Raw genomic sequence first — 15,410 nt, 5'->3', positions numbered from 1 at the left:
ACAAGTTGTTTTTCTTCGAAGAAGTCTTTCGAGTCACGGGACCGAGTGACTCCTCCTTTTGTCTCCATTGCGCATGGGCGTCGACTCCATCCTCGATTGTTTTTCCCCGCAGAGGGTGAGGTAGGAGTTGAATTGTAGTAATAGTGCCCATGCAATGGAGTGACTAAGTATGCACTTATTTAAGGTTGAGATGATACATATATAAATAATTGAAGGTAACTTCCAAACTGCTACAGGCTCCCGGGGAGGCGGGTGGGCACATGCGAATCTACTGCGACTGATGCCACGAACAGATGTACACTGGGTAAGTGACATTTTCAGTTCGATGGCATCTGTCGCTGTAGATACGCATGTTCTGCAATAGACTAGTAAGCAGTTATTTCCCCAAAAGCGGTGGATCAGCCTGTAGGAGTGGAAGTAGTCTGAAACAATGTCCTTAATACAGCTTGACCTACTGTGGCTTGTTGTGCGGATAACACGTCTACACAGTAGTGCTTGGTGAATGTGTGAGGCGTAGACCATGTGGCTGCCTTACATATTTCTTGCATTGGGATGTTTCCTAGAAAGGCCATGGTAGCACCTTTCTTTCTGGTTGAGTGTGCCCTTGGTGTAATGGGCAGCTGTCGTTTAGCTTTAAGGTAGCAGATTTGGATGCATTTAACTATCCATCTGGCTATACCTTGTTTTGAAATTGGGTTTCCTGCATGAGGTTTTTGAAATGCAATAAAGAGTTGTTTAGTCTTTCTGATGTTCTTTGTTCTGTCAATGTAATACATTAATGCTCTTTTGACATCTAATGTATGTAGTGCCCTTTCAGCTACGGTATCTGGCTGTGGAAAGAACACCGGAAGTTCCACTGTTTGATTTAGATGGAACGGTGAAATAACCTTTGGCAAAAATTTAGGATTGGTCCTTAGGACGACTTTATTTTTGTGTAGTTGTATAAAAGGTTCCTGTATAGTAAACGCCTGAATCTCGCTTACTCTTCTCAGGGAAGTAATGGCGATGAGAAATGCTACCTTCCAGGTTAGGAACTGTATGTCGCAGGAGTGCATGGGTTCAAAAGGTGGACCCATAAGTCTAGTTAGGACAACATTTAGGTTCCATGAAGGAACAGGTAGTGTTCTTGGTGGTATAATTCTCCTAAGGCCCTCCATGAATGCTTTAATGACTGGTATTTTATATAGGGAAGTTGAATAGGTAGTCTGCAGGTATGCAGATATTGCTGCAAGGTGAATCTTAATGGAAGAGAAAGCTAGGTTAGATTTTTGTAAGTGAAGCAAGTAACCCACTACATGTTCTGGAGTTGTGTGTAATGGTTGTATTTGATTAATATGGCAGTAGCAAACAAACCTCTTCCATTTACTTGCATAGCAGTGCCTGGTGGATGGCCTTCTTGCTTGTTTTATGACTTCCATACATTCTTGGGTAAGTTGTAAGTGCCCGAATTCTAGGATTTCAGGAGCCAGATTGCTAGATTCAGCGATGCTGGATCTGGGTGTCTGATCTTTTGGTTGTGCTGTGTCAACAGATCTGGCCTGTTGGGCAATTTGATGCAGGGTACCACTGATAGGTCTAGCAGCGTTGTGTACCAGGGTTGCCTTGCCCAAGTTGGTGCTATCAATATGAGTTTGAGTTTGCTTTGACTGAGTTTGTTTACCAGGTAGGGAAGGAGAGGGAGAGGAGGAAAAGCGTAAGCAAATATCCCTGACCAGTTCATCCATAGGGCATTGCCTTGGGATTGTTTGTGTGGGTATCTGGATGCGAAGTTTTGGCATTTTGCGTTCTCCCTTGTCGCAAACAAGTCTATCTGAGGTGTTCCCCAGAGTTTGAAATAAGTGTTCAGTATTTGGGGGTGAATTTCCCATTCGTGGACCTGTTGGTGATCTCGAGAGAGATTGTCTGCGAGTTGATTTTGTATCCCTGGTATAAACTGTGCAATTAGGCGAATTTGGTTGTGAATTGCCCAATGCCAAATTTTTTGTGCTAACATGCTTAACTGCGTGGAGTGCGTCCCTCCCTGCTTGTTTAGATAATACATTGTTGTCATGTTGTCTGTTTTGACGAGAATGTATTTGTGAACTATTATTGGTTGGAAAGCTTTTAGTGCTTGAAAAACTGCAAGAAGTTCTAGGTGATTGATATGCAGTTTTGTTTGATGTACGTTCCATTGTCCTTGTATGCTGTGTTGATCGAGGTGTGCTCCCCACCCTGTCATGGAAGCATCTGTTGTTATTACGTATTGTGGCACTGGGTCTTGAAAAGGCCGCCCCTTGTTTAAATTTATGTTGTTCCACCACAGAAGCGAGAGGTAAGTTTGGCGGTCTATTAACACCAGATCTAGAAGGTGACCCTGTGCTTGAGACCACTGTGATGCTAGGCATTGTTGTAAGGGCCTCATGTGCAGTCTTGCGTTTGGGACAATGGCTATGCATGATGACATCATGCCTAGGAGTTGTAATACCATCTTTGCTTGTATCTTTTGTGTTGGATACATGCGTTGTATGATGGTGTTGAAATTTTGAATTCTTTGTGGACTTGGAGTGGCTACTCCTTTTGATGTGTCTATTATGGCTCCCAGGTATTGTTGTACCTTGCGTGGCCGAATCTTGGATTTTGTGAAATTGACGGTGAACCCTAGTTTGAAGAGGGTTTGTATGATATGATTTGTGTGATTTGAGCACTCTATTAACGAATGGGCCTTGATTAGCCAGTCGTCTAGATATGGGAACACATGTATTTGCTGCCTTCTGATGTGTGCAGCGACTACCGCTAGACATTTGGTAAAGACTCTTGGTGCGGTTGTTAATCCGAAAGGCAGTACCTTGAATTGGTAATGTATTCCTTTGAATACAAACCTTAGGTATTTCCTGTGCGATGGGTGAATTGGTATATGGAAATAAGCATCCTTGAGGTCTAAAGTTGCCATGTAGTCGTGCAGCTTTAGCAATGGCAATACTTCTTGTAGTGTGACCATGTGGAAGTGGTCTGATTTGATGAAAGTGTTGACTACTCTGAGGTCTAGGATTGGTCTCAGTGTTTTGTCCTTCTTTGGTATCAGAAAGTACAGTGAGTAAACTCCTGTGTTTATTTGTGTGTTTGGCACTAATTCGATTGCATTCTTTTGCAATAGTGCCTGCACTTCTATCTCTAGGAGATTGGAATGGTGTGTTGTTAAATTTTGTGCTTTTGGTGGTATGTTTGGAGGGAACTGTAGAAATTCTATGCAGTAACCATGTTGGATAATTGCTAGAACCCAAGTGTCTGTAGTGATTTTCTCCCATGCTCTGTAATAATGACCTATTCGTCCCCCCACTGGTGTTGTGTGGAGGGGGTGAGTGACATGTGAGTCACTGTTTAGTAGTAGGGGTTTTGGGGCTTTGGAATCTTCCTCTATTTCTAGGGAATTGCCCTCCTCTATATTGTCCCCGAAAACCTCCTCTATACTGTCCTTGGTAACTGGACGGTGTGGCTTGTGAGGTGCTGGCTTGTGTGCTTTGACCCCGAAACCCCCCTCGAAAGGGCGTTTTACGGAATGAGCTGTAATTCCCTCTGCTCTGCGGGGAGTAGAGTGCGCCCATGGCTTTGGCAGTGTCCGTATCTTTTTTGAGTTTCTCAATCGCTGTGTCCACTTCTGGACCGAACAGTTCTTTTTCATTAAAAGGCATATTGAGAACTGCTTGTTGAATCTCTGGTTTAAATCCAGACGTTCGGAGCCATGCATGCCTTCTGATAGTTACAGATGTATTAATTGTCCGTGCAGCTGTATCTGCAGCGTCCATGGAGGAGCGGATCTGGTTGTTGGAGATGGCCTGTCCCTCCTCAACCACTTGTTTTGCCCTATTTTGGAAGTCTTTGGGCAGATGTTCAATGAGATGTTGCATCTCGTCCCAGTGGGCTCTGTCATAGCGCGCAAGTAGTGCTTGGGAGTTCGCGATGCGCCACTGGTTTGCAGCTTGTGCTGCGACTCTTTTACCAGCTGCATCAAACTTGCGGCTTTCTTTATCTGGGGGTGGTGCATCTCCAGATGTGTGAGAGTTGGCCCTTTTCCTAGCTGCTCCTACAACAACAGAGTCTGGTGGCAGCTGTGTTGAGATGAAAGCCGGGTCTGTAGGAGGCGGCTTATACTTTTTTTCCACCCTTGGTGTGATTGCCCTACTTTTGACCGGGTCCTTAAATATGTCTTTTGCGTGCCGGAGCATACCAGGGAGCATAGGCAGGCTTTGGTAGGAGCTGTGGGTGGAGGAGAGTGTGTTGAACAGGAAATCATCCTCGACCTGTTCTGAGTGGAGGCTTACGTTGTGAAATTGTGCTGCTCTAGCCACCACCTGAGAGTACGCGGTGCTGTCTTCTGGTGGAGATGGTTTTGTAGGGTATGCCTCTGGGCTGTTATCTGACACTGGGGCGTCGTATAGGTCCCATGCGTCCTGGTCTTGGTCACCCTGGCTCATGGTGGTGTGAGCTGGGGAGTGTGATGGCGTTTGTGCTGGTGAAACGTTAATCACGGGCGGAGGAGAGGGTGGTGGTGTAACTCTTTTCACCACTTTTGGTTGTGGTGCTTGTTCCGTCTGGAACTCCAACCTTCTCTTTCTCCTAATGGGGGGAAGGGTGCTTATTTTTCCTGTCCCCTGCTGAATGAAGATACGCTTTTGCGTATGGTCCGCATCAGTTGCTTGTAGCTCTTCCTCAAACCTATGCTTCTGCATTTGGGAGGTTAGCGAGTGCTCTTCTGTATAAGAGCCTGAAGCTGGGTCGCTTGCAGTTTGTTTCGGCGTCGAAACTGTGTCTGCGTGTTTTTTCGGCTCCGAGGTGACTTTTTTCCTTTTCGGGGCCGAAACCTCTCAGCGTCGATCTGTTTCGGTGCCGCTGTCTCGGCGTCGAGCCGTGTCCACACCGGCATCTCGGTGTCGAGGCTCGTCTCCAGCACTTTCTCGGTCCCGAGAAGGCTGCGTGCCGGTGTCTCGACCGGAGTCGGACGATCTCGGCACTGTTTGGGCCTTTTTCGGTGCCGACGGTCGGTCACCGATTTTATGGGTTGAGCCATGGCCTGGTGGCAGTGGCGTCCCCTGGGCCTTGTAAATGTTTCTTTGTGTGGTTTTCGACGTCTTACTCACGGTTTGTGTATCGTCGAATCCTTCGGAGTCTGAGTCTTGGATCGAGAAGGTACCTTCCTCTTCCTGTTCCTCGAACTCCCGTCGGGCTGTCGGTGCGGACGCCATTTGAAGTCTTCTGGCTCGACGGTCTCGGAGTGTTTTTCGGGACCGGAACGCACGACAGGCCTCGCAGGTGTCTTCGCTGTGCTCAGGTGACAGGCACAGGTTGCAGACCAAGTGTTGGTCTGTGTAGGGGTATTTATTGTGGCATTTGGGGCAGAAACGGAACGGGGTCCGTTCCATCGGCGTTCTTCAGCACGCGGTCGGGCCGACCAGGCCCCGACGGAGGATCGAAAAATTACCCCGAAGGGCACCGGAGCTCTTCGATCTTCGATGCGGTGTTGAATGTAAGTATGCCGATCCCGAACGCAACAATACCGACGAAAATCTTCCGAAATTAACTATTTTTTCTGTTCCGAAACTCGGAGCGACAGGAACACGTCCGAACCCGATGGCGGAAAAAAAACAATCGAGGATGGAGTCGACGCCCATGCGCAATGGAGACAAAAGGAGGAGTCACTCGGTCCCGTGACTCGAAAGACTTCTTCGAAGAAAAACAACTTGTAACACTCCGGCCCAACACCAGATGGCGAGCTATTGCAGAACATGCGTATCTACAGCGACAGATGCCATCGAACTAAGGATTTCTCCCTATCATTCCAAACATACTAACATGCCCACGCTATTCCTCATAGATCAGAAGATACCACTTGGACATAGTTCAGTGCATTTCAAATGGAATCCTACGAGAGGAGCAGCACTCAGTCGTGAGAAACTAAATAGGTTGTTTGTAACTACTAGGACATGTAGTACATAAAGAAATATGTCCTACCTCTTACATACACAGCACCCTGCTATCTAGGGTCTACCTTAGGGGTGACTTTGGTGTGGCAAATAAGGGATTTAGGCCTTGGAAAGTAGTTTGACTTGCCAAGTCACTATGGCAGTAAACTGCGCAGTAAGGCCCTGCAGTGGCAGACCTGAGACATGTTTGAAAGGGTGACACAAACTATGCTGCAGGCTCACTAGTAGCATTAAATTTACGGGCCTACGTATATGTTATACCCCTTTACAAGCTACTTATAGGTAAGTTAAATAAGCCAAACAGTATAAACCTATTATGCCAAGTTGTAGGGGAGAAAGCACTTAGCCGTGGTAAAGTGCCCAGAGTCCTTAACCCACACAAAGAGTCCGAAAAATAGGAGGAGAAGGGCAAACAGTTTGGGGATACCCCTGCAGAAAGGGCCATTTCCAACAAGCCCTCTATGCTGGTAAAGGATATGATCACTCAGGTAGCCTCCAGAGCATCTCCCAAGCCGAAACTTATGACAGTCTATTTTCAGTGACAATGTACAGATTTCAGCTCGTTGTCTGTATGCAAGAGATCATTAGATTTGGAGGATGGAAAGGCTAGGAATATTTGCCAAGGAAATAGTGATGAGAGGCAGCCAGTTAAGCATAACCAAAAGCCCTTGACTGTAGTCTAATGATGACAAATCAGCACTGTCTCTAATTAACGCTGGTAGCTAATATTAGTGCTCTCTGTTATTTCTTGAAAACGCTTTATTCTATTAGCAATAACTGACTCATCGAGTCACCCTGAGGATGAAAGTTTGTTTGGCATACATTCTTTACTGAGGTGTCTGTTATTCTCTTTTACCGGGGAAGTTGATCCAGTGAGCCCAAGACATCTTATTTCTGCTACTTTGAAGGAATCCAGAGGTGTATTTCCCAACAGGATTTTGGGATCAGATTCAGCTGCTCTATGCTTGTTCACTGGATAACTCTCCCCGAGTTCTGCTAACGAGGGACTATGTAGGGATGTATGCTACATAGCTTTAGAGCAGAGGTCTTCAAACTGGGGGACCTCAAGTGATCCGGGGTGGGTGGGTGGGGAGGGGGGGGGGGGGGGGGAGAAATGTGCGAGCGCCAGACTCTGGCCAAAAGCAGCATTATACAGATAACAGGCCTTTGTTTTAAGCAGAAGCATGTTATTTCATTTTTAAAAAGGTGACAGTACTTAACTGCAATGTTTAAATAAGTCTAGACATATTTAAACATTGCCATCTCTATAAAATAATTGTGAAACATTCTGTGGGGGGTGGAGGGGCAATGATTTTCTTCAACTGGGGGAGCGCGGCAGACCACTGCTTCAGAGTCAAGATTGAGCAAGCTTTTAGCTTTGGAGTGTTTCGGAGATCACAGAAATTTGGCTAATGAGGTGTTGACATTAATGCAGAGATTCATCATAGCTTTGTTAGAAACGTCTTGCAAAGCTATCACATCATGCATAGGAGAGCCTCTGACTCCACAGTCCCTACACTTCATTCCTTTCAGAGAACTGAAGGTCCAAGGACAAAAATATATAGTCATGTAAGAGAAAAGGTGCAGTTGTATTTCTCAGGTGTTCTTCTCTTCTAGGTCATATGGAGAAACATGCCTCACTGGATTGTCATGAGGGCAGTTGTTCAGTATTGATGTTCCATACAATATAATTCTCCCCAAGTCTCTTGGAAGGATGAGCAGGATACATACCATCCTGTCTTGTGATACATTTTTTTGACTTAGAAGGGCCTCTTCCCTTAGAGTTTGTAGAAGGGGAGTTAGAAACTGAGAAGACAGCATGCCCGTGACATCAGACGCTGTGAAAGGTGGATACACAGTCTATGTATGGGCTTCTGGCTGGTGAGGAAAAAAATATACCTTTCAGAAACATTACATCTTCAGGGAAAGCCTCCAGAGGGTCAGGAGATGGGGGTCCTGATCCTGTTTTAGGACTTGCAGCTTGATGATGCTGGTAAAATTGGCATTAATTCTAAAGCGAGAAAAACAACTATGCAACAGTGAAGACTTTAAAATCAAAATCAGATTATTCTGATCCCCGTGACACTGAAATCTGGGAATGGTGGGACACTGAGTTCATTGTTGTTTAGCAGAAGCAGCAGTGACTACAAAAGTATGATGTTGTACAATCAAAAACACACCATGGTATGTCAGTAAGACCCGGTCCTTTGTTGGGACACAGGAAAGCAGCCCATACAACTTTCTGGTGTCTATTTGCTTGCAAATTGAGAAATGTTTTCTTAAACAATGTATTCCAACACAAACACTGATATATTCTACCTTTTATAAATATTGGAGAGTTCTATGGTGGCACATCTTGCTTGGTCTGATTGTGTACTCGATTTAGAATAAAATAAAGCCTTGTTAGCTAGAAAGCAAAGTTTGCTTACCAGTGAGAGCTCGAAGTTTGACACAGCAGGCAACGTAATCATCAAAAGTAATCCTTCCATTGTTACTATATCTTTTAGCCATTGCATTAAATGCTTGAGGACTCAATCTAAATCCTGAAGAAAAAAAACAGAACCGTCAGTAGGACAAAAGATGCATTTCCTCCTGTTCATTTATGTCACTAGCCTATATGCAGTCATCCTAAAATATTGCAATGGTGGCATTAGTTGAAAACATTGCGAGGACACAGTCAAAAATCATAAGTTGCATTTTAAATTGTGCTAACAACATAATATCGACCAAGGACCATCAGTCAGAGGCACAGGCAATTCTTAAGACCACACTTCTATACACCTTGTCACCTTGTCTGCATAATGCCTGTCTGTGAGGGTCGCACAGTACAATACACTGGTAATTACGGTTTCCAAAAGAGTACTGCATTGTTCAAAAGGAATACAACAAATTTCAGTGGAGAGCTAGACTTGTGATATAGAACTACTCTGAAATAAATCTTATTAGTTCCATTTATTCAAGATTTGATTAAAAACAGATCAAAAACATCAGAAGATTTTTATATTTATCGGTTTCTACAATCAACTTCTCATTTTAGGATTTTCAAATTGGAAATGGTCCTCTGTATAATTTTGTATACATGTGCGTAACACAATCACCACATTCCATCTTACATACTGTAGTAGAACCGGCATTCCATTTTGAGGATAATTCTCTTTCCCCAAGAACATTATAAGAGGACCATTACCACTTGTATATCCTACTGGGTGAGGTCATTTTTTTTTTTTAACTAATAAATATAAAATTGTGTTCTGATATATGTTTTTGGATGTAGGTTTTAATAAAATCTTAAATAAAATAGAACTAGTGAACAGGAGCTATGTCCGAGTAGTCATATGCCAGATGTATAACTCCCCACTGAAATTAATTGTATTCCTGTTAAATTGTAAACCAGAAGGGTTACTAGTACAGTTGTATTGTAATCGTATTTATACAGTTGGTTTTGAGCAGCACTGGGGCTCATGTTTGGTTACCCTGCTTCTTTTGCTAAATATTGTTCAGGAAGAATTTGGTATTCTTCTGTTACAATAAGCACAAACTGGACACATTTGTGGTGTTGATTAAATTATCTGATTTGCTTACCAATATTTGCATTTGAATGCCTGACTATTACAAGCTGTGAAAGTACCAGAAGGAACACTGGAATCTGTGTGCTTTTAATATTTCCAAACCAAAGCTATGTATGTATGCAGCAGTACACGTACTCCATGACCAGTGCAGTAAAGAAAAGTGACACACGATGATCTAAGTGTTAATGTTAAAAACAATACTGAAAGAGGAGTAGTTTGCTATTCTGGTTTACAGACTACTCACAATATTTCAATAATATGTGGAGCTTGCTTTCAATTCCTCAATATTATGTCGCTATTTCTGGGACCCAACCAAAGAAATACCATGCTTGACAAGGTACGTATCATAATGCTGTAGTTAAAATGCATTGGTGTTACATACTCCGCACTTTTCCCTTGAAAGCTCAAAAAGAGAACCATAATGGGCTTAAGTAATGGAGAGAACTAGTGATGTACCTATGCCTCGTCTGAGGGGTATACACACACACACACACATTGGAACAACAAAACATTCTAGAAGATCTTATACACAATGTTGTTTTCAAGCATTTGTTTCTGATTTGTCCACTCTTGAAAATATTTTGGAGGGGTGGATGGTGGGGGCACTTTTTATGACCCACATTTAGAACACTACAATCTGTCATCTTTTCTTCTTATTGCCTGAAAGAAGATGCACTAGTATCTATAAACTACTCTTGTTGGGGATAAGGTATTGATTTTTTTCTTCTTTCAACTCCTTCTGGAGTAACAAAACTAAAAAAACAAAAACAGTCAGCTATTTAATATGCACATTGCATAAACCAAATACTGACACTTTCATGTGTGGTGCTTGACATCCTAGGATTTTAGCCACCAAAGAACTCAAACTTCAAGTAAACAAACAATGGACAAAGCACTCACTCAAAGATATAATTTAAATTAAATTTAAAAAAAACATAACTGATCGGTCAATATATATTCAAAAGGCATTGGTGTTCCCATCTAATATGAATTACACTGCAGCCAATCTTTCAACATATATAAAATCACTTTATTAGGAAAATACATCAATCATAAAAATTGATGCCAGGGTTCTCTTCTTAAAGGTGAGTCTTCTGCAACATAAGAGTAGATCTCGAAATAAGGAAACTAACGTGGCCTACTTCATGTTGTGATGTCCAAACTTTAGTTTCCAAAGGTGTGTAGGGTTAGAACAGAATACCATTGTGTTATTTTTTCACATTCAATATAGTGACATACCTGGATTGTCTGTAATCCTAAACAAGTTTGGACACATTCGAGTGATATAACAAAACACAAATGGCACCCAATGTACAGTGCTGGATTCTGAATGCTTAGTAGTGTATGAAAAGGGATATAACCAAGGATGTTTAAGTGGGTGGCGACGTTATTACTTAAGAGGGATTCACACAAAGGCCTATGCTATGCTCTGATGATAAACCCTACTTAGCAGCAAGTTGACATTGAATTAGAAAGTACACGTTTTCACCTATGAGGTGTTCTTACGTAGCGTATGCTTTAGCCTGGTTACTTGGAACACACACAGTACCCAACATTGAAGCTTGCTTACAGCCTGTTAGGATCTGTCATAAACCTAAAATTAGTCAATAGGCCTTGCCACAACTTGCTACGCAATTATGCGTTCTTAATTTAATAAAACAAAACAGACTGCATTATTCATTCAGACAGAATAAAACAATTTAAATGTCAATTATATCTTTGCTCACAGTTGGATGTGCAGCAATTTAGATTATTTTGTAGGAAACATGGAAGAGCTAGTTTTTTATCATTGTGTTCCGACAACAGCAAGAATATTACAGAACACTGTTACATGTGGATCAAAGAATGGCTCAGGTTATCTTAGCCTCATTTAACTAGAAGATAGAGTCCTGCCTCCTGATTTTATCACGGTCATATATTCAAAATATGAATGCCTGTCACATCATCTATATGATAACATTACATACGGTGCAACATTATAAGTAAGTCTATTAGCATTTTGGGAGTACTGCAAATAGTTATTTAAAAGTCGAGTTGCTCACTTTGTACTCTTCTTTGTGAGGGTCAACAGATATAAAAAAGGTTTTATAAAAGATAAGCGAAGGCATTAGTTGATTGAAAATAAATATACTTACTCATGCTTTCAAGGGCTCTCTGAAGCTCCGGAAAGTCCACCGTTCCACTTCTGTCAGCATCAAAAGCCATGAAGTTCTGCCTCCAACCACTTAATGCTGCCCAAAGTTCCTTAAATTCGTTAAAGCCCATTTTGCCAGACATATCTCTCTTTAAATTTGGTCAAGGAAAGTATTCAAACATTTTAACAAACATGCAGGGTGACAAAACATTAGAAAACAATGAATGCACTGTCTAAGAAAGCATTTTGAGGATTGTAGGTCATGGATACAGGCTTACTTTTTTTTGTAATTACAGAAACATTGATTTGGAATAATACGCGTTAAAAAAAAATCTAATCACAGTCTTGCAAGGACTATTACAGGATCCATTATAAAGCAATCAATGTTTGTTTAGCAGGAGTGCTAGCACCTTCAAGAACAGATACATTGCTATACAATCACCACAGAGTCATAAAGCCAGCAAAAACAAAGTTCAGCACACAGTCAAAACAGGAGGTTGGAAAGCAAAAGGTTAGGGGAAACCATGCCAAAAGATGCCAGGTCTAACCAAACCGAAAGTGGGGAAGAGCTGCTCAACCCCATGGGAGTTTTCTTTGCCAAAGCGGAAAAACCTGGAAAGACCATCAGATTTGGCATGTTGTGTTCCAGGAGTGTGCTCCACCATAAAGTCCATTCCCTATACCTCAACTGTTTAGGATTCTCACCACTAATTTACATCAACCATCTGAGGGGCTTGTGGGCTGTCTGAACCCTGAAGTGAGTCCCAAACAAGAGGGTCTTAGCTTCTTCAGAGCCCAGACCACCGCAAAAGCTTCCCTTTCTATTGCGCTCCACCTTTGGTAGGATACAGATTGATCCAGGCTGTCTTTGTTTAGCTGTGCAAGCACAGCCATCGCGCCGTGCTCTGAGGCATCAGTCCGCACCACAAATTGAGACGTCAGGGGCCTTGAGCACAGCTGCCATGCATATGGCATTCTTCATGGTGTCTGGCACACCTCCGTCCAGATCACCCGACGCGGCTGGTTCTTGGATGTTCGCTCTGTCAAGTGGGCAACAGTGGTGCCATATCCATTGACAAATCTCCTGTGAAAGCCAGGGAGGCCTATAACAGCTCTCACTTCAGTGTGGGTCTTTTGGGGGGTTCCCAAGCCAGAATGGTGTCACGATTTGGACGAGCGAGCTCCGTGACAGATCCAGGGATCTTCCTCTCGACCGAGATCATGACTTATGCAGAGCCAAGCACTGGGCTACCATAAGCTTAAGGGTTCACTCATTCAAAGTTTTTGGATTCATGGCCCAGCATTCGGAACACGACTTCAGGTCATGGTCCTGCTATGAACACCAAAGGCAAAGGTGCAGGTCCCATACAGAAATCAACCAATTACACGATCCACAGGGCTTGAACCCGGTTTTATGTGAAGACATTCCTCGACACACCAGAAGTAGAAATACTCAAAGTTGAGGGGTTGGACTTTCTTCTTACCAGCTCTGGCTAGCGTGGAAAGAAAACAGACATCAGTGCACCGGGTGGTGCCTAAATAGGACCCGCAACATCATATCCGTCGTGCAAGATGTTGACGATGGATGCGGAGCCAATCAACGTCACCCAATGGCGTGCAGCTGTACTCAAGAAAAATCTCCAGCTCCAGACTGATGCCTGGGGAAATTCTAAGGTAAGGAACCTGCAACTAGATGTCTCTATCAGATAAGGTGACTCAAACAAAAACACAAGGCCCTGACAAATCTGTCTATTGAGAAAATCTAATGCATGGATACACTTTTGTGAAACAATACAATTAAGAAACACACATAGTTAAATAAATATTAATGCAACATTGGCACATTTTGCATATTCCATTTAGTTAACATTTTGAGACATCTCCTCCACCCTATGTTTATTTAATAAAGGTGCAGCAATGTAACTAAGAAAAAGTGATTACCAAGCCAAGCAGAAAAAGCTTCAAGATTTACCCAGAAAATTTGCAGATTCATGTTGTTCAGTGTGCTTATTGTGAAATAATTAGTTTAAAGATAGGAGTTGCTCACGCCATAAAATATTTAAGGTCACACAAACTCATCAAGATCACACAATAGCCTTACTCTGGATTTTTAAATGGATTATAAGATTACTTTCCCTTGTGGAAGGAATCAAGCCTGCATAACTAATTTCAAGTTATAAGTAATCCTCATTGAGCAAAGGTCCATGGTTAAGACAGGCAAATATAAAACTAGACTGGTACAGCCTTTCACTGAATGTACACACTAGAAATGTGAGCACAGAAACGGTCAACTTTCATAATAAACTATTGAAGATGTGCATAATTTACATGACATTTCCTTCAAATCCATAGTCTGTGCATAACCATCTGATATACATTTGGCATATACACCCATTTTTCTAACCTTTGTCCTATGAAGTGCATGCATTTTTATATACATAGTACACGCCCCTAATGTTTGAAAGTTTACACTTTCCAAGATTATCCTTTTTTTGTTTAACACCCCCACACATGTTGCCCTTTATATGCATCCTACTAAACCTGAACATAGATGCACATCACTGCTCTACAAAGAAAGCACATCCATGCCTTAAGACGTGTTACTTCCCAACAAAGTTAACATTTAAATAATGTTGACAACTGTACTGTATGCTTCCAGGAACTCCTCTGCCATTACAAGGAGGATATCCACTTCTACACACCCAAGTGGAAGCTAAGAATGCAATGACTACATCCTTTACTCACACATATATAATGCCAATAGAGTTGTAATACGGCCCTCTATATTAGAAGAACATTACACAATTTATACTTTTTTTCATTTGCATTTCAAAACTAGATGCAGCAAAAAATTGTGAAAAGAGGCCATAGTTGACACCTTGAGGTGAACAGCAATAAACCAGCTGCACTAGGGCACTTCCCCAGAGCTGTTTAACAGTAAACTTACTCAACTGCTGTATGAGGAATATTGATCCATAAATTGGACAAGAGTGAGTTTGATACTACGAGTGACAAAAGTATACGTGTGTCATTACCCTGTAATTAAGGGGAGCCATATTTACTCTGCTCTTTCTGTACATGTCCTTTTCCTTCTATTGCTTCAGTTCCATTAGAGGCACATATTGGTTTGTATAATCAAAATGAGGTTATCACTAAAATACTTAAATTTCTTGTCTGTATCCAGAATACCCAGAGGCATCCCTTTCTGTAGTATCTAATCACTGCTGGTTCAACACGTCCACAATGCTTTATGACAACTATCCGATATTTCTCCTTTGGGGTATACCCCTCCCCTATGCTTATTCATGCCATTATTAATTGCAAAGTGATAATTAAGTCAAATGCCACCACGAGGCTAATACTGCACATTAGCTCCTGCCGTAGCCCCTTTAACCAGAATATGCCACCCGAGGGCAGACTACAGGCCAAGTCTGGTAAACACTAGTCCATACAGTTCTTTGGCCCCTAAACCCTTCCCTTAACTAATGACAATGCTTCCAGTTGGGGGCCCACTCATGGGACCTAGAGGGTCATAATAAAACGTATGTTATATGTATGGAACTGTATCATGTGTCGACAAGTAACCTGTACTTATCGACTGTACCTCAAGTTGTCTGTTGTAGTTGTTTATGTGCAATCAATAAAAAAACATGTTTTTAAATTAGTGCTCAGGGTTGCAGTCCATCAGCTTTCTGTCTCAAGGTCCATGGTGCTAAGGGACCTGGAAAGCATGTTACAGGGCTGTGCTCT

General features: G+C 42.4%; 1 protein-coding gene across 2 annotated transcripts in view; it reads right to left on the bottom strand.

The window, feature by feature from the left end:
* Positions 1-15,410, bottom strand: part of SRI (sorcin) — an 84,039-nt gene that overhangs the window by 16,140 nt on the left and 52,489 nt on the right. For both annotated transcript variants that reach the window (XM_069211601.1, XM_069211600.1), the window contains 2 exons: positions 11,662-11,809; positions 8,387-8,500 (listed from right to left, as the gene is read on the bottom strand). In XM_069211601.1, coding sequence (XP_069067702.1) covers positions 8,387-8,500; positions 11,662-11,809 — 262 coding nt within the window. The remainder of the gene's footprint in view (positions 1-8,386; positions 8,501-11,661; positions 11,810-15,410) is intronic.

The sequence above is a fragment of the Pleurodeles waltl genome, chromosome 10 (genome assembly GCF_031143425.1).
Source record: "Pleurodeles waltl isolate 20211129_DDA chromosome 10, aPleWal1.hap1.20221129, whole genome shotgun sequence".
Classification (NCBI taxonomy): Eukaryota; Metazoa; Chordata; class Amphibia; order Caudata; family Salamandridae; genus Pleurodeles; species Pleurodeles waltl.
This window is presented reverse-complemented; position numbering and strand designations above follow the sequence as displayed.